Below are 27,618 nucleotides of genomic sequence, written 5' to 3'. Positions count from 1 at the left end.
AATACAATGGCGTCTTGTTCTGGCTGCAGTGCCACCCCGCCCACGCGCCGCATGGGGTTAATCTCAAACCAAAGCCTCGAGGTATTAAGGGGCTTTATGTGCAGAAATCAGACGGCTCCGGCATAGCATCGACGAAACAACAACACCCCCTTGGCTGGTTCACCTGGACACGGTCCCAGCCCAACTCCTGCCTCTGCATCCTCGACTCCTCTTGGACCGGACGTTTCCCCCACACGGACCCTACCCCCACCCGGGCCAGCAGTGCCCGCTCCTGGGCCCAGCGTGTGGGTCCAGCTAATGATTAAACTCCATCAGTGGTGAAAGTGCGCGAGGGAAGCGGAGCGCAGTAGAATTCCATCAGTGCCGGGGGGTGCTGGACCAGCCCTGACTGGTTACACTCGGATGGAACCTGCCGCGTGCTCTCCATCTCCTGAGGGTTAGTGTTTGCACAACAGCACCCTACAGCTGTCCCAGCCAGCGCCCGCCCGCCCTCAGTCAGCACCTACAGCTCTCGCTGAAGGTCACCGGTGAGGCCGCGGGTGCGCCGCGAATCTCTCGCGCTGCGCGCTGGGGGTTGTGAATGCACAGACTGAACTCATCAGGGCCTCGGCACGTCACACACTGAGTCTGAACTGGACGCCCTCAATGAAGGTCACTCGGATGACCGTAGGTGTGCTGAGGTCGCAGGTGCGTTCCATCTCGCGAGGGTCACGCCTCCCTTGCACCCGGAGTGACCAAGCGAGCCCTGTGCCTGCTCGCAGTCTTGACTGAACAGGTCACCGTTGTGGCGGTGGGCATGCTGAGGTCTGTGGTGAGGCCCGTCTCCTGAGCATCACTGGTGGGCAGTGGGTGCGCTGGCCCGGTCTCGCGAGCCACTGAGGACAGGCCTGGCGGGGGCGGCGCGCGACCATGAAGTCCCAGCTGTACTGGAAGGTTCTGGAAGGAGTCTGCAGGTTCCTGGGTGTGTCCACGGTAGCAGGTAAGGGCCATTGGTGCTAAGTATCTGGGTGGTCGTGCTTTATGAAGGACAGGGTTTAACAGGAACAATGATTTGGGATAAACTATGACATGGGTATATCTAAGAGCGAGGGACTTTAGACAAGGGCGTATCTTGAAGGGGTGAGGGATGTTTGGGGTGTTACACACCCTAATAAATGCAATGTCTGGTTAATAGTTGGGCACAGGTACTTTCACTCGGGTATGGTGAGGTGCCTGTCGGATTTCACCTGAGATTCTTACATACAGAAAGACTCACACACTCTTGTCTCTGTTTTTAAGGTCTTAAAATAATGTTGGTTATTGTATAGAATGCTGTTTCAAGTACCCCTAACACTCAACACTTGTCTCCACTGCCCCTCAACCCCCAATGCTCTTCTTCTCATTATAATGCATGTTATGGTGCCTTGCCAGCGTGATTGTCTGGAAAACTTAAACACCCCCATACCCCCAGTCTAACTGACCAAGCTACACCCCTTGCTTTAGAAGAGGGACCACAAGACCACTTGGGGGACTGAGGGATCAATAGATGAGGGAACGGCGAGTGAATGCGGAACGTTGGGCTCAGTCTATTGCTTGAACGTTTGTGGAAGGGAGTGATCTAAGTAATCCACGGAGCAACCACCAGAGGCTCCTGGAGAGAGATGAAGGGAGATCCTCTGATGATGTAAGGGGAGAGGAAGGATGAGATGGAGGAAGAGTGGATCCATGTGGATGGAAGGAGAGTGGATCCACTGGGGATGGAGAGAGAGTGGATCCATGGGGATGGACGGAGAGTGGATCCACTGGGAGAGCAGTTTGGGGAGAGGTGAAGGGGTGCCACCAATGACCTGAGAGGAAAGGGGGTGGCTTTGATTAGAGTAGGAAGGAATGGGTGCCTAGGGTGGTGTGATTAGAGTAGATCTTGAGTGACTCGAAGGCAGTGGATCGGCATCCACTAATGATCTGGGGGGCACAACGTGGGAGATCATGGGAGAAGGATCCCTCATGAGCAGAGGAGACGGCCCAATGGAAGGAGAGAGAGAAGGGATGCCGAAGATAAAAGAAATATTAGGAACATTAGAGAATTTGCACATGAGACAACAGAGGTCCACAGAAAGGTGACAATGGACAGGCCTTGTCTGGCCATGCGAGAATGCCGGATGGACAGGCCTTGTCTGGCCATGCGAGAATGCCGGATGGACAGGCCTTGTCTGGCCATGTGCGAGTGTAGGATGGACAGGCCTTGCCTGGCCATGTGTGAGTGCAGGACCCATCGGGCCTTGTTTGGCCATGCGTGAGTGCAGGATGGACAAGCCTTGTCTGGCCATGCGCGAGTGTAGAATGGATAGGCCTTGTCTGGCCATGCGCAAGTGTAGAATGGATAGGCCTTGTCTGGCCATGTGTGAGTGCAAGACCCATCAGGCCTTATCTGGCCATGCGCGAGTGTAGAATGGATAGGCCTTGTCTGGCCATGTGTGAGTGCAAGACCCATCAGGCCTTGTCTGGCAATGCACTCGCAGGCTAGACCTGCCTTGTCTGGCCATGCACGAGTGTAGGATGGACCGGTATTGCGGCCAGCAAGAATGGAGCCTACACTCAGTTCCATCCATCATTACCGTACTCAGACTAGCAGCAAAGACACCCCGGAGTACCACCAGCATACCGGAGTATCAGAGCAGGAACCAGAGCGACTATCACAGAATATACTTGGAGAACCAGTCAGGGTAAGGAAGGAGAGATCAGGAGAGGCATTGCCTATATAAATACTCCTATAAGAGCCCCTAACAAGACTCCCCGTCATTACAGGCCCACAGGTAGGAAGATAGTGAATCGACGCAGCCAGAGTGGGTACTGCTGGGTCTCTGATCCGATAGTGGTTTAAAACTGACTTTGAAACGGGTCCTTATCGGGGTTGACATGCATGACCATTGGTTCATAGGCAAAAAGATTGGTCAATTTCTCATAATTACCTAAAACAACCCTAATGTAATGCATGTTACTTATAAAATCCCTGTTTACATTTAACATTTCTTCATCATGCATTCCCTGAGTGTATTTGTTTTATCCAGAAGTGGTGTTTTATGAAAACCTCCTGCCCAGGTGACAGTGCTCTCTACAAATATGCATAACATAAAATAATTAGCATCATACAACTCTTTAATAACACACAGGATGACATGAATCACCCCTTGCAGTCGGGGTGAGTTCAGGTTGTGGGTAGATGTTTATGATGGGCCGTGATTGAGAGTGCAGGAGCTGAAACTGAAGGCAATGCTTGTTTCTCACAAGGCCTGCCTGTGGGTCTTAAACGTATTCAGGCTACATGCACATCCAGTCCTTGGCCTCTCTGCAGAGCACACTGAGTGATGGTCAGCTATCTACCATTTGTAACTGTGTTTCTCAGGAAAGTGGGTGTACAGGGAACAGAGCTGTCCAAATACTAACAGCGCCAGAGAAAAAGAAATGCAGTGTTTACAAATATTGTTCTTACTCATTTGTTTGATTCTGCCAGCAAGTGTTGTCAAAGCCAATAGGTCTAGTTTGTTTAAGGAATATGTCCATTACTGTGGAATATGTCGGTGGCAAAAACAGAAGACTCACAGAGACACCAAAATAGTGCTGACACAAAGCGATTCTGCTCTAAGCGGCTTCTGGCTGAGGAAGTGATGGTGTGACAGGAGCCAATGAAAGGTATTTTACAGCCCTAGGCTCACTTGAGCAGGTTCTAGCCAGTGAGCCCCTTCTGAGAGAGGAACTTGCAGTAACGTGTTCAAACGTTCCCTTGGTGTTTTTTTACTTGCTTCCTTATAAAGCGCGGGTCAAATGTGCCATGCTTTAACTTGCAGCCAATAACAAACAACAAAGTGTTTTGATGCCCAGCTGTCAGCGCTAAATAAAATCTTGTAGGAGTTAACAGGTGGCTGGACTGGAGAGATGAGGAAGGCATTGGAGTAAGAGGTTAGGTAAAGCTACAGGAGGGGGGGTTTCAAGTTTCAAGGCAGGTAGGTACACCCAGATTGCGCCATGGCAGCGAAACATCTGTGGCGGTGGAGGGGGCGAGATGACGTGCTGTCCTCCGTTGACCTGGCCCAATGGGGGTTGGTCCACCACAATATGCAGTGAGCAGACCCCCCGAATCAACAGCATGCAATGGCAGGGCCGGCTCTAGGGCGTGCGACCGGTGCGACTGCACCAGGTGCACACTTCAGTGGAGGCCTCCTGCTTGAAGTATATTATGGTTTTAAAAGCACTTGCTGCTGTGTTCCTGGCCTCCAGTAATTTTCAGGAAACAATAGAAATGTCAAGATATCTCTGGTGATTAGTGTTCTTCTTAGTGAGAGAGATCGGAGGGTTGTCTGGTGGAAGTTTTGACTCATGGTAAGGTAGCACAGAGGGTTAATATGCCTGCTGCAAAGACAGTGTACCATTCAGATCACAAAGTGCATATAATGTAAATAGGTCAGTGGGTTACTGCTTTTGTGCGAGGGATCCTTTGTAACTTGCAGTTAATAAATTATAATCTTAACATAGAACAGTGAGCTATTAACTACAAAGAGCTGCATGCAAATTGGAAGGTATAGATTAAAGGGTTAGGATTTTGTTCCCCCAGTCTTTCGTAATACTAATGTAGGAAAACTGACCATTTTGGTAGAAATCAATTCTGATTATTAAAGAGAACCCCCAACCATTGTGTTATATTTTAAATTCTTACTTGGTGCTTCTCCATTCCAAGCACTCTTGAGCTATCCTGCCTAACTGTATGGATGACGTGACTCCTACACCTTGTAGTCCTCTGTCTTATGTAACATTTCCTATACACTGATTTACACACCTATGATTGATTGTCTCTGTGTAGTGTGTGTGGTGTAAAGTGCTCTGACACCCTACACTGGTATGAGTGGCGGTGGCGCTATAAAACAGATTAAATGCACTTGAGAGAGAATGATTATGGAGACTTGAGGGGCACTGCTAAGGGGAGCTAGTGAGGGAATCCGTGACAGAGGGGGGCGCCAACAAACATTGTGAGACTGGGCGCCACCAGCGCTAAAGCCGGCCCCATATGCACAATGGGGTCAGGTTTGTGTTATCAGTTGAGCGCACCCTAGCCCCTCCTGCCCCACCCGGCGTTTACTTTCCGCCCAGCTCGGACCGCATACAGAGAGAAGAGCAAAGGCTACCTGCAATGGCAGGTAAAGGCCAAACACGCCAGGATTAAACCTACACTGAACACTGTCACTCTTTCATCACGTTATCCTCTGGGTCATGAGTACAAACAACTGAGGCCCTGAAGGTGCCACACCCACCTAGAAATGGATTCCAATCTCCGAGCCCATTTCATTGCTGGCCTCTGTTGCTGGTGCGGTCCTCGCTACGTGTATGTGGTGCTGCACACCACACCTACCCATCCATTCCTTGGCCCCTCTGATTGCCGGAGAGAGGTAGAGTGGGAGTCATGGGGTTCAATGCAAGGAAGGGAGATGGGCCCTGGCCACAGATTGGCTGCTAGATGATAGCTGTAATGGGGGGTGCAGAGAACCCCTCACACCCATGTGCCCCAGTGCCACTGCACTTGTTGCACCTCTGGTAGCTAGGGCCTGTCGCGTTCGGCTGTTGATCTCTCCCTAAGGACATAACAAACCCTCAATGTCTGTTCACACACCTCCTCTTCTCCTGCGGAGTTACCACTCTGAGCCGTAAAAATATAGGGACTTATTTACAAGCCCCTTGCGCCGCCTGTACATCTATTTTTTTCCCATGTTAAAAGTGACACACTGGCAGCACATGGGCCTTGTAAATAAGCCCCATAGTTTCTGCCCATTTAATGTTTGGCCTCATTGGAAGCACACTGTCCGACCGGCGTCGTTTCTGAATCGCACGATGATGACCACTGGCCTTTGCAGACCACTTCGCTATCAATTGTTAAATACATGCCCTGATTTACACGCTACCCTTATCTCTGTGTTATCTAAAAGAGTAGACAGGAACATTCGTCATGTGCTGTTTTGTGTTGCATCAGAATTGCATTTGGATTGCCCTTCTTACTCCACTGCGAGCTGTCGAAGCACATATCGGTCGGATGGCGTGCTAAAGCCACGGGAGTGAATTATATTTGCTGTGGACCTATGTGGAAAATCTTTTGAAGGTGTGTGTGAGCGACCAGCTGCGGTGCATTTACTGTGTGTGATGATGGAGGGATGGGTGAGAGACAGGGCGCACTCAGATTACATGCACTAGCTGCTACAAGTTACTCTGAAGGTACATCAGCTGGCCGCTACAGATTACTCTGGAGGTACATCAGCTGGCCGCTACAAGTTACTCTGCAGGTATGTCGCCCACAAGTTACTCTGGAGGTACATCAGCTGGCCGCTACAAGTTACTCTGCAAGTATGTCGCCCACAAGTTACTCTGGAGGTACATCAGCTGGCTGCTAGAAGTTACTCTGAATGTACATCAGCTGGCTGCTAGAAGTTACTCTGCAGGTATGTCGCCCACAAGTTACTCTGGAGGTACATCAGCTGGCTGCTAGAAGTTACTCTGAATGTACATCAGCTAGCTGCTAGAAGTTACTCTGAAGGTACATCAGCTGGCTTCTACAAGTTACTCTGAATGTACATCAGCTAGCTGCTAGAAGTTACTCTGCAGGTATGTCGCCCACAAGTTACTCTGGAGGTACATCAGCCGGCTGCTAGTAGTTACTCTGAATGTACATCAGCTAGCTGCTAGAAGTTACTCTGAATGTACATCAGCTGGCTGCTAGAAGTTACTCTGAATGTACATCAGCTGGCTGCTAGAAGTTACTCTGAATGTACATCAGCTGGCTGCTAGAAGTTACTCTGCAGGTATGTCGCCCACAAGTTACTCTGGAGGTACATCAGCCGGCTGCTAGTAGTTACTCTGAATGTACATCAGCTGGCTGCTAGAAGTTACTCTGAATGTACATCAGCTGGCTGCTAGAAGTTACTCTGCAGGTATGTCGCCCACAAGTTACTCTGGAGGTACATCAGCCGGCTGCTATAAGTTACTCTGCAGGTACATCAGCTAAAAGTTACTCTGGAGGTACATCCGCCACAAGTTCCTCTGAAAGTACATCAGCAGTCTGCTAGAAGTTACTTTGAATGTACATCAGCAGGCTGCTATAAGTTACTCTGCAGGTACATCAGCTACAAGTTACTCTGAAAGTACACCAGCTGTCTGCTAGAAGTTACTCTGAATGTACATCAGCTGGCTGCTAGAAGTTACTCTGCAGGTATGTCGCCCACAAGTTACTCTTGAGGTTCATCAGCCACAAGTTACTCTGGCGGTACAACAGCTGGCTGCCAGAAGTTACTCTGAATGTACATCAGCTGGCTGCTAGAAGTTACTCTGAAAGTACATCAGCCAACCGCTACAAGTTGCATTGAGGGTACATCAGCTGGCTGCTACATGTTACACTGATGGTATATCAACTGGCTGATACAAGTTACTCTAAATGTGCATCAGCTGGCTGCTACAAGCTACTCAGAAGGTATATAATCTAAAGGTTACTCAGAGGACACATCAGCTGGCTGCTACAAGTCTCTCTGAAGGTATATCAGCTGGCTGCTACAAGTCTCTCTGAAGGTATATCAGCTGGCTGCTACAGGTCTTTCTGAAGGAATATCAGCTGGCTGCTACAAGTCTCTCTGAAGGTATATCAGCTGGCTGCTACAAGTCTCTCTGAAGGTATATCAGTTGGCTGCTACAGGTCTTTCTGAAGGTATATCAGCTGGCTGCTGCAAGTCTCTCTGAAGGTATATCAGTTGGCTGCTACAGGTCTTTCTGAAGGTATATCAGCTGGCTGCTACAAGTCTCTCTGAAGGTATATCAGTTGGCTGCTACAAGTCTTTCTGAAGGTATATCAGCTGGCTGCTACAAGTCTCTCTGAAGGTATATCAGTTGGCTGCTACAGGTCTTTCTGAAGGTATATCAGCTGGCTGCTACAAGTCTCTCTGAAGGTATATCAGCTGGCTGCTACAGGTCTTTCTGAAGGTATATCAGCTGGCTGCTACAGGTCTCTCTGAAGGTATATCAGTTGGCTGCTACAGGTCTTTCTGAAGGTATATCAGCTGGCTGCTACAAGTCTCTCTGAAGGTATATCAGTTGGCTGCTACAGGTCTTTCTGAAGGTATATCGGCTGGCTGCTACAAGTCTCTCTGAAGGTATATCAGTTGGCTGCTACAAGTCTTTCTGAAGGTATATCAGCAGGCTGCTACAAGTCTCTCTGAAGGTATATCAGTTGACTGCTACAGGTCTTTCTGAAGGTATATCAGTTGGCTGCTACAGGTCTTTCTGAAGGTATATCAGCTGGCTGCTACAAGTCTCTCTGAAGGTATATCAGTTGGCTGCTACAAGTCTTTCTGAAGGTATATCAGCTGGCTGCTACAAGTCTCTCTGAAGGTATATCGGTTGGCTGCTACAGGTCTTTCTGAAGGTATATCAGCTGGCTGCTACAAGTCTCTCTGAAGGTATATCGGTTGGCTGCTACAGGTCTTTCTGAAGGTATATCAGCTGGCTGCTACAAGTCTCTCTGAAGGTATATCAGTTGGCTGCTACAAGTCTTTCTGAAGGTATATCAGCTGGCTGCTACAAGTCTCTCTGAAGGTATATCAGTTGACTGCTACAGGTCTTTCTGAAGGTATATCAGCTGGCTGCTACAAGTCTCTCTGAAGGTATATCAGTTGGCTGCTACAAGTCTCTCTGAAGATATATCAGCTGGCTGCTACAAGTCTGTATGCCTATTAGCTAGCAGCTATAACTTATTCCGAAGGTACTTTATATGGACAAAATTTCGAGTTGTAAATATTGAGAGAGCGAAATATCAGGAAAAAAAACATTGTGAAACAAAAATATCAAGATGCAGATATATCGTTGTCAAAAATATAGTGTTTTTCACCTAAGTAATATTATTAAGAATGTCTTTGTTGTTAATATCGTTTTCAATAATACAGTTGTAAAAAATATATATTTGTAATTATCTTAATGTGTTTTAGTTTGTATATTAATTGCATGTGTTAATATTGTTTGTATTATTGTATACAATATTTCTTAATATAGTTTGTAATTGTAAGTAATTTTTTATTTTTTATGCAATTGCTAATAGTAATGTATAGTGCCATAGCTGGTTGTAGAGGTATGGAGTTGGAAGTTAATTAAGTAATAATTAATTATTATTGTGATAATAGTTAATTGATTATTCATTATGAACATTATTTTAGTGAGGGCTACTGTGTTTGTGGAGGTATAGGGGGGAAGTTAATTCAGTAATAATTAATTAACAATGAATTCGTATTTATTATTAATTATTTGATTGATTGTTAATTATATACACAGTGTAATAATTTAATTTTTTGTTATATTTTAAGTGTGCGCTGCTTTGTTTGTAGGGGTATAGGGTGGGATGGTAACTAAGTTATAATTCATTAGCAATGTATTATTAATGTATCATTGCAGGATGACCTAACAGCTGTCACTCAGGATATTCCGTGCATGGGGATGCACCAATCCCGGTGCTCCTCTATGCCAATGATGCGGTGTTGATAGCCAGGACACCAATTGCCCTGCAAAAGCTGCTTGATTCTTTTGGAAATTTCATGTCCAATCTAGACCTGGTGATCAATAGCAGTAAATCCCACACAATGTCAGTAGGCTGTTCTAAAAATAAAGAAAAAACCTGCTTCTGTGACGGCGAGGTTATCTCTAGCGTTAAGGTTTTTACCTACTTGGGTGTAATTTTCGATCATAGGGGTACTTGGACACCACAGTTAACATCTAAAGTGAACGCGGTGAGAAGTTCAGCCTCCGCAGTTTTGGGGTTCGCCAAAAGATTAGGGGGGAAACCCACAGAGGCTATCTTGGCCATTTATAAATCCAAGACAGCCGCTATCACAAAATATGGGGCTGCAATTTGGGGCTTTGCAAAATCTGACCGCATCCAAACAGAGGAAAACAAATTCCTGCGGTCATTGCTGGGCCTACCTCAGTCAACTGCAACTTATTCCCTACACCTTGAGCTAGGTCTTGGTTATATTATAGACACGATAAATCTAGCCCCGCTCCTGATGTGGATCAAGCTCTGGCTAAATCCGAACCTTAGCCTTAACCACAGGATCAGAAAAGATTGCCTTAAATTAGACCACAGGAGGGCTATCCAGTGGCTGTCCTATGTAGAGTCCCTGGCTGTGAAGCTAGGATGCCCCGAGATTTTTGATAGTCCAGAATCCCTGTGTAAAGCAGATCTAGTGTGGGCGAAGACTAACTTTATTAGGCTTTGTGTTGCCGAGCGTGAAACGGTCGAGCTATGCTAACCATCTGTGAGGGTGCATGTAATGATAACTACATCCCTTTAGCTGGCTCCTTATTTGTCAGTGGTGACAAATTTCTTCCATAGATGGCTACTGACCAAGTTCCGTTTCAATCAAATCTATATGGTCCTTTGGGACGAGAAAGAGTGGTGTAGGCTTGAGGAGTCAACCCCATGCAAATGTGATGATCATTCCACCCAGGACACTGTGCATTTCCTGTTCTTCTGCTCCTTTTATTGTGAACGCCGGAATCGATATTTAAAACCAATATTGAAGGAGATGAGATTTACGCAGTATAAGCCCGCATTGTTATATTTACAAATGATGGATTCTCCTGTAACTATGTATTGTACCGCCAGTTTCCTTGCTGCATCTGTAAGAAGTAGGAGATTGAGATTAAGATTGGATTTTTAATGTTGAAAGATAATCATTTCTGTATTATGTACTTGATTAATGGACTGTTGGGCTCAAACGGAAATTAAATTGTGTAATTACCCTTTTAAACTGGGTTTTAACTATTGTCATGTTTAATACTGTATTAATTGATTTAAAAAAAATGTTTTAACAGTTTTATAAATGTCTAGAATACTTTTATGATTTTAACTAATCGAATAAAGTGGTTTTGACTTGACTTGACTTGTATTAATTATGTATTTGATTATTAATTATGTAAATTGTGCAATAACTTTATATTCTAATTATATTTTAGGTGTGGAATGTTGGGTTTGTAGGGATATATATCATGGGAATTTAAGTAATAATTAGTTAATAATGAATTATTTATTATTAGTTATTCAATTGATAATTAATTATGTACATTATGCAGTGCTGATGTTTTTTAGTTATATTTTAGTTGCTGGCTGCTAGGTTTGTAGGGGTGTAGGATGGGAAGTTAATTAAGTAATAATCAATTAATAAAAACATTTGAATTGTTAATTAATAATGTAGTTGGTTATCAACTATGTAAACTGTGTTATACTTATTTAATTTAGTTATAGTGTAAGCAATCTGGCAATCTAATTATTAGTATGGAATCCCAAAATAATTTCCACCCCACCTCGAAAAATGTCAGGAAAACTTAGCCTCTCTAATAATAGGCGTGCTCGTAAATGATCCTACGTAGTTCAGAACAATAGTGCCTTAGCAAACATCTTTGAGCTGGTTGCCAATACCATTGAGAACATTCAAAATAACATCTCCCCTAATTGCCTTGAACTATTTGTTCATAACATCCATGATTAGTTATACAGCGACCTTTATGGACTACTAACTAAGGAGCTAGGCAAGAATAGTAAGTCACAAACTCGTGGCGCTTCATTTAATAGCCAGTGCAGGGTAGCTAGGCTTAATCTGAATAGGCCATTAAAAGTTGATAGTAGAGAACAAAACTCAGCCGCTAGGAAGGGCTATAAAGATACATTGTCCGTATCACGAAAATCTTGGGAACTGGAGGTCTGAGAGACTGGTCAAGGCAGTCATGGAAGGAGCCAATAAGTTATTTTGGGGCAAGTTGGCTCATCGCTGCCGTTACAACACAACCCCTACTCATTTTCATTTGAAGCCGCAGGTTTGGGCCCATCACTTCAAAAAAGTTTCTGCAACGAGAGATACTTTGACTCAATAACTATCCCAGACAACCTTGTTCCTTCAAGAAACACTGATGATCAGTTAGATTTCACCCGTAATGACATCATGTAGGGTATTAAGACTATTAGCCAAGCAAAGCCCCAACTCAGTGCCAGGCGACTTATACCTATTGGAGCTTACTGCAAATAGGGCATGAACGATGACCCCAGTAATTATAGACCAAATAGTCTTATAGATGCCTCATGTCCTGTACTTGGGGAACTGTCGGAGTCGGTACAGGCAAATGGCATACTTTCAGATTACCTGGAGGGATTAAGAAAAAATGAAAGCATCATAGATCAAATTTTACACTTCTGTTGTCTGTACTGGAAAATGGCATTGCTGGACCGGGGCCACTTTTATAGACTCTTTGTTGACCGTAGGTCAAATATTTGACTCTATCCCCAGGGCAAACCTTGGGAAGTGTTAAGGCAGATGGGAGACCCTGCGAATCTCCTAGTAATTTTAATTAAACTGCACACTGCAAATACTGCAAAGTACAAAATGCCCCCCATCCTGCCATTGCAGACTAGAAGGGCAGCGATAACACTGTTAGTTCGACTTTGCCATTCAAACCAATGGCTAAGCTCCCACTTCCATTATCAATGTATGTATGTCTCCCCTAAGAAAGGCCCACTGAGCCCTACAACAGGGAGCTATATATTACAAAGTAAGACATGTATTTTACATATCTGTCCTGGCAGCAACACTTCCAAATGGCTGTATTGCTGCATAACAGTTAGTAGCCCCATTGGGTAGTACAGAGTTACCGGCTGACCACTCAACCTGGCTAACGTTTGAATGGGACTACTGAGATAGGTACTGTAAGATATCAAATTAATCGTGGCATTAAGCCCAACTTGACGCCCAAGTTAAATGTAATGCTGCTAGTTTGAAAATTAAATTTAAAAAAAGTTGTTACATGTTACCCTGTTTGAACAGTGGCATCACGCGGTCACTGCCCACCAGACAGATTTCTGCCCAACTGGGGAGTAGGGTGAATGACTCTTCGGCTTAGGAACAATGGCAGCCTGCTACAGGGTGAGGTGATACCTTCCCTTTGCAGGAAGCCACTCCCTGTGTAAGCCCAAAAGTAATTTTTCAATGGTGAAGCCGCCTCTGGTGGGCAAATGGTGATCACACTCTTGAGGAGTTGCTCTTTGTTCAGGTGGAACAGGAACAGAGAGGGGAGACCAGTGCCAAACCAGTTTTCCCGTGGGTATAACGCCCTCTTTTGGCCACACCTTTAGGGTGGGCTTCCAAGCTCCTATCATCCGAGAAAAGGCCAGACATCTTGAAACTGGGCAGGACAGTGCACTCTGGTATTGCTAGATGCCACACATAGCCGGAAAGTAGTCACCAAGAGGGAGGGAACCCATTGACTAGTGACCACAATACCCCCCAGGGCACTTTCTGAGCATAAATATGACACCCCAAGCACCCTGAACCTCAGATCATGCCAGAATTGGAAAGATAACTGATTAAGAACTGAACTTCTGCTGACCCCTGGACTTGGCAAAGAAAGGCTGCACCATCTCTGGACTGCACCTGCACCCTGGGTTAGCGAAGAGAGGACTGTGCCTGTGGCTCATGACTTGGAAAAAAGTCGTGCCCTAGAACAAAGAAGTGACTTCAAGGGTCAGTCGTCTGACCTCCTGCGACCAGCACGAGGGACAACAAAGCCGAAATAGCCCAACTCAGTAAGTCAGCAGCCACTCCAGAAGAATCACCGCTGACTGTCGTTGGGCACCCACAGAGACTGATCCTCGATGGCCAAAAGTTGCACCTAAGAAAGCTGGACCTGGAATTGTCATCTGTCTCCAGATTGGTCACACAAGAGGGACACCAGCCTCCATCTAAGGATAGCACTGGGACTGCTAGGGTCAGAGAACTGTAGCCCAGCTGCAGCTTACTTTCTACTGTCTCAAAGAGGACTTTGAGCGACCCCTGACCTCTTTAGCCAAAGTCACCCAATCTGACCTGTGGACCAAGGAATAACCGCAAAGGCAACCCCGTCAACCGCACATCACCCGGAGCATCCTTGAGCATCTTCCATCTGCAACAACAGGACCAGTCCATTAAAACCTATGGAGGTTGTGCTGGAAAGGTTAGAACTGGACTGGAAAAACACTTTAGTGGCCAGGTAACTGTTCAGATACTCCTTATTGCCCCCCCCCAGACTCTCTCCCTGTCAGATTTGGTCACTGAAGGCAGGTCGGAATAGTTGAAGTCACACTCTTACAAACTTTTCAAAAGTTTACAAACTTACAGTCACTAATGCCTTTTTGCAGTTAAATTAAGATTTACGTTTTCTTCAAAAATCTGTATTTCTAGAACCCTCCAGTTGATTTTGCTCATCTTGGTCTCTTAAAAATCATAAAAATATAATCTACTTTTATAAAGTGGGGCCAGATTTCTTTCGTGTCATGTGGCTTTCTTATACAGTTGTTTGGTAATTTTAATTGCTTTTCACTAGTTCCTTTGTTTAAGCCTTGCTGCTCGAAGTCATAGCTGCCCAGGGTTAAGCTTAAGGTTTTATAAACAAGCCTGACTGGACCCAAGACAGTTTTTGTGAGTATATTACATGGTAAGGCAGCACAGCCATACCGTATAGTACACCCAAATCCTCAAACTGATGAACAGTATCAAAGGCAAAGGAAGTTCAGTAATAGATGTGCCGGTAATTCACTATAGTTTTGAAACCCTCCCATGTGTAAATCACTGCTGCGTCTGTTCCACAGCCACACCAGAATTTGTTTTTATAATCTGAAAGCAGGTCATTTTCTTTGATGAATGTAGTTATATGTTTTGAGATTGAGCTTTCAATCATTATATCTTTTGACTAAAGCAACCTGTTATTGCCAGAAATGAGAAGGATCTCTTGGCCTATTTGGATTAGAGAGGGTTTTATGTAAGACATTTAGAGTTCCTTTGGGAAGTTGATGACTGTTTTGGATGCATAGCTATTCATGAGGACATGGGTTTGCTAGTGATTCTGCTGGCCCACAAGCATTTGTGGCATTGGTGAAGAGTTGATTAGTTTAAAGGGAAGTGATTGCAGATATTATTGTGTTTTGTTATCTGGTGAGCTGTGCTACGCTGCTGAACTTGTGGTTGAGCAGTGGGAAGGGATGCAGGAAGAGAGAAATCATTGGGTGGGAAGTAATACAGGTGTGCACTCCAAACAGCAAGGACCGGTGACGAGGAGACCTTCTGCTGTTCTGCCTAGAGATCAGGATTTCCTATGGTACTACTTTTGAAAAGACTTGCTAGGCAACTACAAAGTTCTACATGTTTCATAAACAAGCAAATGTAAATGTAAAAGCAAAAGAAGATATAACAACTACCACTTCCGTTATTGTGGCTGACGGACCCTTTTTTCTCTAAAATCCTCTAGTGTGGCTCTTGTTTGTGACCTTAATCCTTCTCATCAGGACTGCAGGTCCATTCATAACTCTCGCTATTCAAATCCTTTGTCTCATGTTAACCCATTCGATGCTTGTGACGGAACGGTTCCGTCACGAGCGCCGGTTGGGCTGTGCTTATGACGGAACCGTTCCGTCACGGCCACGCCTGTTTCTTAGAACCTTCAGCACAGCGCGTGAATTCGCGCCGCGCTGAAGGTGTTAAGGGCTCTTGTCCACTCTCAGCTCTTCAGGCTGTAGTTAATCTCTCCAGGTCATAGGGCGGGTCTACCTTGAGCAAGGCAGACATCAGGTCTCAAGGATTGTTAGCTTTTTTATCTCCAGTCATCTCTTCTAGTTACCACCCCATGGGTCTTGAGAAGAAAAGAAAATGAAATATCCAAGCTGCTCACCATTTACAGGGAGACGAGTGGCTGTTAATGTATGTGTGTACTGTTTAGACATGGGCAATGATCAGAAATAATGTATATTTAGACCAGTGATTATACATTGAGACACACATATGCACTTGTGTTGCATCCACAACATAGCATATTTACAGGAGTCAACTTAATGTATACGTAGTGAAAAGACCAAAAAATAAGCTATATCCCAGTGCTAACATCCCAAGTGGATTTTGTGTGTTTGTGGCTTGTTTAGTACATGCAGTATAGTATGTACATGAGTGAGCTAGCGTAATGGAGGCAAGCGAATAAGATTTTAAAAGCCCCCAGCCTGCTTCTATGCACAAGATGTAGATGAGATTGTTTTCCCAAACATTGGAATGTATCGCTGACATTCTTGAAGCTGGAGGGAGGATTGAAGGCTCCTTTAGACATTCACTTAAGTGCTCCTACTGAGAAGAGCTACTGATCAGTCTTCCTGTGGTACCGTATTTTAGTAGATGGTGGTGGTGGTGGGACTCTTATTTATGGTGTCCAGGGTGGGAAGGGTCTTTTAAGCAAGGTCATCCCATTGTCTTCATCCAGATCACTTTTCAGTGTGGTTGGTGAAAAGCCAATTACAGAAAGTTCATGATTCTTAGTGCTTCTGTTGTGGGTACTACAGGGTAGAGACTACCCTGCTGTGATGAGTATCACTCTACACAAAGGATGCTTCTGGAGAACAGCCTAGAGATGACAGAAGAATGCCCCAAACCTGTTCTGAGATTGCAGACAGGGACATTGCCTATCTGCTTTGACTGTATAAAAGTGCGAGCTACTTACCCGTGCAGCTCCAGTTCTAAATCCTTTCACCAAGGAAGGAAGTATTCTGCAGCGTACTCTGAGCACTGCTGTACAGCCACAGACAGTCTGTGTGACAGCCAGCTTCCCTGAGGAGAGGGTATATCACCTGGAGTCTTTACTTGGGGGAAGGGCTGTAATCCTGATCAGAAGCGCCTGGATGCCAGCCTGCCTGCTGAGAATGGGAGTCTGCCAAGCGAGAGAGAGAGAGAGAGAGAGAGAGAGAGAGAGAGAGAGAGAAGAGAGAGAGAGAGTTTTTCCATGGCCTCTTACTCTTTACATCTCTTCGATCAGTCTTTTGGGCTTTTTGCATTCTCTTCTTGGTCGTTGTTCTCTGACCTCCTCTTGTGTTCCTTCCTCTTGTGCGTCTTCCTTCAGCCCATTGGTCGGCAGCTCTTCCTGTTTAGTCTTTAGTTCCCTAAAGTGTGAGCTGTTTCTGGTGATTCGATATTGTCCTGCTGATGCTGTTCTGCTTGATCGCCCCAACACTAGTTCTGCGGGGCACTTTCCTGTGGAACTGTGAGGTGTGTTCCGATAATCCCTCAGCACTTGGCATAGTGCTTGCCCAATTGAGATCTGTGTTAGCTTTGCTCTCTGTATTGCTTTTTTGATAGTCCCCATGAACCGTTCTGCCATTCCGTTCGCTTGTGGCCACAGAGGCGTTATCCTTCGATGATGTATTCCAAGGTATTCCATGAACCTTTTAAATTCTTCTCCAGAAAATGGCGGGCCATTGTCGGTCTTCAGTGTCTGTGGCGAGCCCCCTGCTGCGAAAATGTCATCCAGGACGGCTAGCTTTGCGTTTGCTGATGTTGACGCTACTTGTCTCACTATTGGGAACCTTGAGAATTCATCTATTATTACCATTAGATAATTTCCTGCTTCCAAAGGCCCATAGAAATCTGCTGCCAATTCTGTCCACACCTCTTTTGGAAGGGTGGGCATTTTAGTGGCTCCTGCTTTGATGGTGGCCCTGTTATTTGGCAGATGTGACAGTGCATCACAATTTCCTCTACCATGTTATCTAGTCCCGGAAACCATACTTTTTCTCGCAGCTTTTTTTTGTTGCTACAATTCCTCGATGTGATTTATGTGCTAGTTCTACTGTCTACTGTCCTTCTTCTTAGTGCTCTGGGCATTACTATTCGGGTGCCTCTCATCACTATTCCATTCTCACTTTCTGACAGTTCCTCACTGATCTTTTTAAACGCTAACAGTTCTTCCTTCAGGACTCCCTCTTCGCAGTTGCTGTTGCTTTTTACTCAACCGTTTATACCTGAAGAGACCTAGGTGTGTGGAAAATATTGTGATGTATCGTGACTGAGGATCTAGTTCTAGATGGTGATATCCCTTGCATAGATCTAGTTTTGAAAATTGTCTTGTGCCTGTTAGGCAGCTGATCATATCATTGAGGTGTGGTCCGGGATGTCTTTCGCGTTCAATTGCCTTGTTCGGTATCCTCATGTCGACACATATTCTTATCTTAGTTGTGTCTTTCTTTGGTACAGCCACTATTGGTGACACCCATGGTGTTGGTCCTTCTGCTGGCTCTATGATGTCTTGCCTGAGGAGTGCTTTCAGTTCTTCCTCTACCTGTGTCTGCAGATGTATCGGTACTCTCTGATGGTGTTGCGCTACTGGTCTGACTGTTTCGTCAATGTGCAGCATTATTTGTCACCCTTTTAGTTTCCCTATTCCTTGTAACAGCTTAGGGTATTCCTTCAGGATGCTCCTTTTCTCTGACATGTTGTATGTCATTGCCATGAGACCCATTATCTGAGCCGTGATGTTGCTTAGTAAGCATGGCGCTGGGATGTCTCCCCTCAGCACGTGAATGTCTTCCTTGATCTTTTGGTCTTTGTACGTCAGTTCTTCTGTAAATTTCCCCATATTTATCACAGGTTTCCGCGATCCCCACGTGAATACTTCAACTCTGAACGGTCTCAATGTCGGCTTTGTCTTCATCTTTTCATACTCCGATGCACACATGATGTTACATGTTGCACCGCTGTCCAGGACAAACTTTGTTTGGTGTGGTCCTACTCCTATGGTTAGGGACTCTATTTTCTTCATTTTGCTTTTGTCTATCAGGCATATTCTTTCTTCTTTGTCATCTTCATCAGTATTTTTGGTGATAACATCTGACATAAGATATAGTTGTTCAGTCTTTTCTTCCTCCTCTTCTTCACCTGATTCTAGTGATGAGCTTCTTGTTCCTGTTTCGACATGTCTGACATGCCTGGTTGTCGACATTCGTGGTCTTCCTGTCCTTCCCCTGTCATTCCTGAACTGCACTCCTTGACATACACTGGCATAGTGATTCCTCCTGTTGCATTTTCTGCATGTCTGACCAAACGCTGGGCATGGGCCTCGATGTGGAAATTCGAGCCCGCATCTGAAGCAGGTTCCCTCAGGTTGTTTCTCTTTTCCTCGCTCCATTCCCTTTGCTTGTGCTGTTGCTCTTGCCTCCGTTCTTGCTTGTGACAGGATGTTCTCTAATGATGTTGGTTCTTTCAGGATCCTTGCACGGAACTCTGTGTTGCGGCAGCCCTCAATTATGTGCAGCCTGATTGCTTGCTCGTTGTCGAATTTATCAAATTCACAGTGAGTCACTAGCTTTCTTAGTCTTGTCGCAAAGTCATCTAGCGTCTCATCGAGTTGTTAAAACGCGATTGCGAAGGTGTATCGTTCAAAATCGACATTTCTCTGCGGGTCAAATTTCGCTGTTAGACACTTTTTTAATTTGTCTTATGTGGCAGTTTCCTCGCTTGGCAATGTCACTAAAAGGTCTTCAATGTCATCCCCTACTAAATTTAGGAACAGTCCTAGTCGCTTTGTGTCTAATACATCTGTCGCTTCCATGTATCTCTCGAAGCGTCTGATCCACTTTTCCCATCTAATTCCTACTTGCGGCTCAGACAAGTTGAATGGTAGTGGTCGTCTGTATTGTGCACTTTGTCTTTCTGGCTTCGGGTCTGCCATTTCATCTTTCTTGTGCTCTTCCTGGCACTCTTTTGTTATTTTTCTTTATATCCTTTTCCTATGGCCTCTTTTCTTATTTCCTTTCTTTTAGTTTCTTTGCTGTGCCTTTGTTGCCTTTGCCTGTGCTTTTTTTCGTCTTTGCTGCCCAAATCGGCACTTTTTGGCCTTTCCTTCCGTTTGCCTGGCCTCAAAATGGCCGCCGCGCTGTTCTCTCTTGTGATTGGCTGATTCGCCTGACCTAAAGATGGCCGCCGGTGGTCTTGCGAGACTTCCCAGCCAATCAGCGCTCTGCTCTCACGATATCTCGCGTTTTCTTTGTTTTAGAGCGCACGCTCTTTCACTTGCTTTTGGTCTGCTTACCGGGCAATGCAGACGGTGCTGTTTCCTTCGACGGCGGTTGGGGTGGGCTCCCACGCCGCTTTCTTCTCTATCCACGAGACAGGGTGGGCTTCTGGTCTCGATTTTGTTTTCGTCTTTCCCGCGACGGACCGCAGCTCTTCTTTTCTTCGATTTCGGTCCTCCGATCACACAGCCTTTGTCGCCAGTTGTCGTGTTCTCCCTGCTCACAGATACGCTGGACACGAGAGTGATCTCAGGCAACTCTTTATTTAGTCAGCTGCATTGTATTGCGACCTCCTGCCCGAGGTCCTCCTTCGACTGCCCAGTCCCCTAGTAGCCCCTCCCCTACACCGGACTTGGTGTCCAGTGTCCCTTGGCCTCTGCCCTTTGCCCAGGGTCCTAGTGCCCTTGTACAGGGCACGACACACCACACACTTAGCTGCAGTCCCCACTCAATTCCCACATCAGCGTCAGTTGAAGTGCTTCACCCGTAGCCTGTTGTGATGCTCCCCCTTTGGCAGGCTTCACCTGCTTTTACCGCTTCCTCTGGGCTGATCCCCACAGCCTAATACTGACCCCGCTCTCTCACACCAGGCCCCACAACCTCAGCTCAACCATCTTTCCCGTACATACCACAGCCTCAGTACAGCTTCTTGCACTGGACCTGTAGTTATGGATGGAACTGAATAGACATCTTGTACTGCTTGAAGAGCAGATATTCTGTGACATGTTTATAGTCACTAGTTTTGGGCAATTTAACGAGTGGCGTGTTAGAGGTGTGGTTTGTAAGTGCTGGGAGACAGTGAGCAGTGCTTAATTTGAGCTGGTGGTTTTCGTTGCTCGGCACGGGCACTTAAATATCAACACCGGCACATGTGGCAGTCTGCCACATGGTGGTGCTGTTAGTCTAAATTAGAGATGAGCTCAAAATCAGTTGTTTATTAATTCAATGTAGATCGAAAAGGACTCCTACCGGCAGACTAAAGCATTCTAATAGCTTTGGGGGCCTGGAATAGTCTGAACTATCACACATGTAGGAGCACTGTGTGGCGCAAGCTGCAGTAGTTTCCTGACAAGGGCCCTGGTGGCACATATATTTTTTTGGGGACAAATTAAGCCCTGAAGTCTGTGAGTGGTATAAGTGCTGAGTTAGCCGTGTGAGCGCAAGGTGAAAAGAATGCCCATGCAAATGCAAGGTTAGAAGTGTGACTGCAGGGTGAGTAGATTGTCCACAAGAACGCCGGGTGATTTGTGAACCTGTATGAGTGTAGTGTGAGTTGTGTGAATGTAGGATGATTTATCCCTAGGCACTAACAAATTCACCATGTAACTGATGGTTGGCATTTGGGAGTTTCGTGTAATTTGTACTTTGATTATCAAAGCTGATCTTGCAACAAAAGGTCAGCCTTCTGAACATGCTGAAAGTCACTTTTCTAGAGATGGGAGAGCCATTGAAGGCCAGAGCCAGATTTTGAGCTCTGGTTCGGGAAGAAATCCTTTTGGAACATTTGAGCCAAGTCTTCATGTGGCTTCTGCCACCCATGCCCTTATGTCACTCACCAAGCCCCCACCCCTTCAACTAACTTGTGCACTGTAAAACCAGGAAACCTGGTTTCAAACATGATTTACCTGCTTGACAAAATCTTTCTTACCCGAGGTAATTACCTTATTACATTGTGCTTCCTTTTCTTTTATCGTTCATTTTAAGAGCGCATTAAGCATGTGCCTTCTTCAAAAACTTCACTTTTATGCTTTAATAGACTTTAATGTTGCTAAATATGTCATAAACGTGACAGTTGGCTTGCCTCTTGGTTGACTAATCGCCAGGGCCACTGGAATTATGTGGTAGAGGAAGATCAAAATATGCAATAGAGGTGACTAAATTATGCAACAAAGAAAAGCCAAATTATGTAGCATAATGCGCCACATTTTGTGAGAGAATTAAGTAATTCTTTTTTCATTTTCACACATAACACTGTCTCTAAAAAGACTTCACACTAATATTAGTAACAGTTTAAAACCTAAATACAGCAATGAGCAACTGAAATATGACCAGTTAACCTTTGTGAAGGGTCTACCACTGTGCAGGAACAAGTATCACAATGTTTTATGTAAATTTTGATTTGAGTGAGCAAGAAAAGATTTTTTAATGTTAAAATCTACAAAAAAAATTTCAGTAGACCATGGATTAGGTTGCAAATTCTGCTAATCCCTTACAATGCGAAAAAATACTGCAGCCTCAGAATCGCAAAATTCCAGTGGCCCTGCTAATATATCATCATCGCAAGCATGAATGTTTCAGAGTTTGTGCTTAGAAACTATGACTTCTGATAAATGTAAATCAACTCAGAAATGCATTCTAGTGTGCTGAAATGAAACACGTCCATGTTAAAGAAATAAACTTTTTAAAATGTGACTCTTTCACAATTTTTACATAACAAATTATATATTGCACAGAGGGCTCAGTTCCTGTTTTGAAGCATAGATGCAAAACCAGCCCCAGTAACAACAAGCCTTTACAATGCAATGGTCTCGTCTTTGTTAAAGTTAGAGCTATTGGCAATGCTCATGACATTATTTTTGTTTATGTATTTTTGTTTTTAAAACATATAAATAAATGGCATTGTCCTTTACAATGCCAATAGCTTAATCTCTCGCAAATACGAGACCTATTACATTTGCACCCACACACACAGAGCCCCCCACACACAGAGCCACCCACACAGAGCCACACACAGAGCCCCCCACACACAGAGACAAACACACAGAGACACACACACAGCCACCCACACACACAGCTACCCACACACGGAGCCACCCACACAGAGAGCCACCCACACACAGAGCCACCCACACACAGAGCCACACACACAGAGCCACCGACACACAGAGCCACACACAGACTCACACACACACAGCCACACACAGAGCCACCCACACACAGAGCCACCCACACACAGAGCCACACACACAGAGCCACACACAGAGCCACACACAGAGCCACACACACAGAGCCACACACAGAGCCACACACACACAGAGCCACACACACACAGAGCCACACACTCAGAGCCACACACACAGAGTCACACACACAGAGTCACACACACACACACACACACAGCCACACACAGAGCCACACACACAGAGCCACACATACACACACAGAGCCACAGAGCCCCAGAGCATAATTCCAATAGCCAGCAAAGGCTTGAAGCATAGGAACCAGGTTACACAGTATTTTTTTGCTGAAGGATTAAAGGCTAACCCAGCCCTGCTGGGTTTACAACAGGCAAACATCCTGCTTAGAAGCAGAACTATCTACAACAGGGAAATGTCGAAACAAAAGTTCAAAGCACCCCCATAAAACCGAGTCCACCCCTGTCCGTGCACGAGACACAGGTCCAGCAGGCCTATAGTCTACTTTCCACCCAAAGCTGAAATATCGACTCCAGAGTGCTAATAAAGCTCTCGCACACCAGCCTTTCTGTTTCTCTATGTCGCCTCCTATAACCCCTCCTCTAGGCTGGCCCCTCATCCTTTCTCTCCTCCCCTTTGCCAGCTCTTCCAACTCTACGCTATCTCTAAAACTGGCCCTTAACCCGTGTTTTGCTTTATTCCCCTCATCATACAGTGTACTGCTCTCAGTCGTAAAGTTGTCCCTCATTTATTTTGACCACCCTTTCTCCGCCACTCGCCACGAACATCTCCCACTTTCAGTTCGGGCGCACTCAAATGGTTTTGTTTCACTGCAATGGTCGCTACCTCTGCTCCTCACCTCGCCTTCCCCTTCAGTCCCAATCTTTTGTCATCTTGTGTCTTTGACACCAGCCCTGTTTCTGTCTTTGTCGCTTTTCCTCCCTCTAGCCCAGCCCTCCAACTGCCATGTCTCTTGCCCGCCCCTTCAACACTTTCCTCCCACCCCCCGTTCCTGCTTAGCCTCCCTGCCTTTCCTTGCCCTGGGAGCTGATCTTCCTCCCCATAAAGTTGGCTTATTGCGCGGGGCACGTGGGGCTTTGAAGCCATGACAGCACCCGGGCATCGGCAGCGAAGCCCAGGGGGCGAGCGTCACAGTTCAGGGAGAGGTGAGGAGCTACCGGCCTAAGGGTAGATAGAGAGAGGCCTGGTGGCGCGGTGAGAAGGTGGCCTGGGAAAGGCTGAGATAAACCTGTCCAGGTGCAAGGGAGAATATCACTACTGGAGGATGCGGGGTAGAGGATTAGAGGGAGGAACCTGGCCACAGCAGAGAGGGCGCAGGCAACATGGAGAGGAAGATGACCATGATTGATAAGTAATAATTGAGAACTAAGTATTGATAAGCGTGGCTCAAATCCACCCGAGTGACTTACCACACTCACCTATAGTTACTCAGTAAAAAGTCAGCCGGACAGTGGAGAAGAATAAACAAGATAATTTTATTAGGCCACAAACTCCCATATGAGAGGGCCCTGTCCGACTTCACCCCTAAGAGTGCGCCGAGAGGACTAACTCATATCATCACAGCAATACATTATAACATGGTACAGTATAGTAAAACGCGCCCCTTCTGGAAAATTACTGAGCCCCAGAGAGAGGAACAATGGCATCATACAAGAGGCATCTGCACCTGCAAAGGCAACATTAGCTATCTTTCGCCCAAGGCCGCAGAGCCGAGCCTCAGCGTCTCTGGTGCATGAGAACACTACTGATAAGGAACTTGTTAGTTTCGGCCTCAGTTAGCTGAGAAATGAAAACTGCTGCATTAGTGATTTTCCTATTCCTACGGGAGGGGTGGATGAGCGAGTGTGACTCGCAGACACAGAAGAATACTCAAAATGGAGGCACACAAGCTAAGCTAAGGAAATAAAAATATCACCACACGTATAAATGAATGATCACATGAGTAATAAAAATAACGTAAGAGCATAAGTGTATACTTCATCAGTTAGACACATGATGCTAACTTGCATATGTAAATGTCAATGGGCGGGGCATCGAAAATGAAACCTATCAGAATGAGCATGCCGGAGAGGACTGGTGACAGGGCGTGGGGAGTGTAAGTGGAGATCATGGGAAAGAAAGTCCATTGGGCGTGGGGAGAAAAGCGTGATAGAAAAGGCATGAGTTTTTAATTATCTATAGAGCAAAAGGTAGTACCTGAAGGCTGCTTTACATAAAGATTGAAACTTTACATACGGAAATTGATTTTTACACGCATTTCATATGGAATAGCAAAGTACAAATTTACACAGGTTTTATATAATGTAAGAGGAGAAAGACCAGCATAATAGTCATAGCACTGTGAATCCAATTAGGCGGATCATTCCATCTTCGCCACCCCGTTTCTACAGACGATACCATAAAGCATCTGTGGAGGCGGTGGGGTGGGAGAGGAACGGCACAGGAAATAGAGCAAGGGGTGGAAAAGCGACTTTGTGTGGGTGTGCACGTGTGCATATGCAGGCAAATATGTGACAAAAAAAGCAGTGCACGCCATGACACCACCATGTTTCTCCGAGGTCATGCAGAAATGCCTCGGAGAAACGCCTGTCATTTTCGGACTGGGGGCGTGTTTTTCTTTCTCTCCTCTTCCCATTGGCTGGAATGTAAAATTCCAGCCAATGGGAAGAGGAGAGAAAGAAACTAAAAGACACACCCCTCAATCCCGAAAAGATGGGGCTTAAATTAAAGGACAAACCTCTTCTCCAATGGCTGGCCAGCATTTAGGAGGCCAGCCAATGGAGAAGAGGGGCGGGTTAAAGCCCCACACTAAGAAACATAAGAACTCGCCGGTGAGACTGCGCAAGCGCAGCCTAAGCGGGCCAAGACCTAAAAACTGCCCCAACTGGTCCAAATCCGGCCCCCACCCTTCCGGCCCAACGGAAAACACCCGGTGCCCGCTATGGCCAGTCCGGCCCTGCTGAAGAGAGCCTGTGCACTTCGCAGCCCGGGCTACTTCAGACGACTGGGAAGGAGAAGGGGGTGGGGCTAAAGTGGTTTCAATCCAATGGGCGTTGCTCGGCTAAAGAGAACCACTGTGCTTTAGTCAGCATGCAGTATTTAAAATCGTAAAACTGGGACGTCGCCACACGCTAGCTTAAAAGCAGTAGAATTGCACCCAGCTCCTAATTAAAATAACAGTATTGTACCCTGACCTTTCTGCTACATTTTAAGTAGGAGCATCACAAACTAACCTTCTTGCACCCTGGCCTTGGGCTGTTCTTAACATTGTTCTTAACACAATAGAATGGCACCTGCCCTTGAGATATACTCAAAGGGACCATCAAGTGATAGATGTCTCAAAAGGCTCAGAACACAGTAGAATGTCAGCCTGGCCTTGTGATGTCCTTAAAAGGGTCACAGAGTGAATCGTGTCCCAGTAGGTTTCACAACACAATAGAATTTGCACCCTAGGTTTGTGCTGTGACAATATATTTGCTAAATACACTTGACATGTATCTACATCGGCCATTCTACCTTGCAAGAATAGGCAAAATATCAGCTCTTCTGTGGAGTTTCAGTTTATTTTACTTAAGGTGCCTTTTTTGGTTTAGGCAAAAATTTGATTTATTTTTTTCAATGCACGATTAGTTAAGGAGAAACTCGTAGTTGCGAACGTTTGAGTGTTCTCACATGCCAGTTATACAAATAATATACAAACCTCTGCATGTTGATAAGCTTTCAGTTTGGTGCTAACTGGGTGCAAGGGAATAAGGAAATGGCAGAATCCCTCCCTCATTCAGCTGCCACCAATGGACTGTAGCAGACATGTGGCTCTTTGTGGCCAGGACACAAAGTTATTTGTTCACATGATCGCTTGCTCTGATAGGCCTCTTTCTCCCCTCCAATTCGCAAAATTCAAAAATATGTAAAAAGACTCTACTGAGGGTGCTAAAATTCGAGGGTAAACCAATAGCGAATAGCATCACTGTATCAATCAACAGAAAATTACTTCAATAGCTAATCCAATGGAAAATAGCTGCTATGGGTAAACCAATGGCAAATCGCATAATTTCGATATCCCAACAATAAACACCATCATTGGGTAAACCAACGGCAAATAGCAGCAATGGGAAACCGATGCAAACAACGGGATTGGGAAAGCCAAGGGCCAATAGTGGCATTGGGTAAACTAATTGGAATTTGAGGCAATGGCTAAAAAGTGTCTTTGCATAAACCAAAGGCAGATAGCTTACATGGCTGCACCAAGACTAAAAAGGCCATCGTGTAAAGAAATGGCATGTTAGAAATGGCACATTTTGTAATTTGGTAAACTAGTGGCAAATAGTGGCATTTGGAAAAACACGTCAGATAGCGGAATTAGGTAAACCAACAGTAAGTATCGTAATTTGGTAAACCAATGTCAAATAAAGTAATTGGGTGAAACAATAGCAAATATCATAATTGGTTAAGCCAATGTCAAATAGTATAATTGGGGGAACAATAGCAAACATCATAATTGGGAAAATGAACGCAAATTAAGTTATTGGGTAAACCAATGGCAAATGGCGTCACTGGGTAAACCATTAGCAAATAGCACGTTCCAAATAAATATTAGCAAGTATTGTAATTGACCGGGGATGAATCTAACATGTTTTCTTACGTTGCAATTTTCCATCTTGAAATAACAGTGCAGGGGTGGAAATCAGATAAAACCATGATTAAAAGTAGAAGTCACTATGCACTTGAGGTTCTATTGCTCATTGACAAAACTGAGTTCTATCCAGGACTATTCAGTCCTGGGGT

At 45.4% G+C, this 27,618-nt stretch overlaps 1 protein-coding gene across 1 annotated transcript in view; it reads left to right on the top strand.

Moving 5' to 3' along the window:
- The first annotated feature begins 296 nt into the window (after positions 1-296).
- TMEM72 (transmembrane protein 72) overlaps positions 297-27,618 on the top strand; it is an 89,951-nt gene continuing 62,629 nt past the window's right edge. Inside the window, exon 1 of the mRNA XM_086920103.1 lies at positions 297-979. Coding sequence (XP_086776229.1) covers positions 910-979 — 70 coding nt within the window. The 5' untranslated portion in view covers positions 297-909. The remainder of the gene's footprint in view (positions 980-27,618) is intronic.

The sequence above is a fragment of the Lissotriton vulgaris genome, chromosome 5, assembly GCF_964263255.1.
Source record: "Lissotriton vulgaris chromosome 5, aLisVul1.2, whole genome shotgun sequence".
NCBI classification, from domain to species: domain Eukaryota; kingdom Metazoa; phylum Chordata; class Amphibia; order Caudata; family Salamandridae; genus Lissotriton; species Lissotriton vulgaris.
The sequence above is the reverse complement of the archived record's forward strand: the minus strand, read 5'-3'. Positions and strand labels throughout refer to the sequence as shown.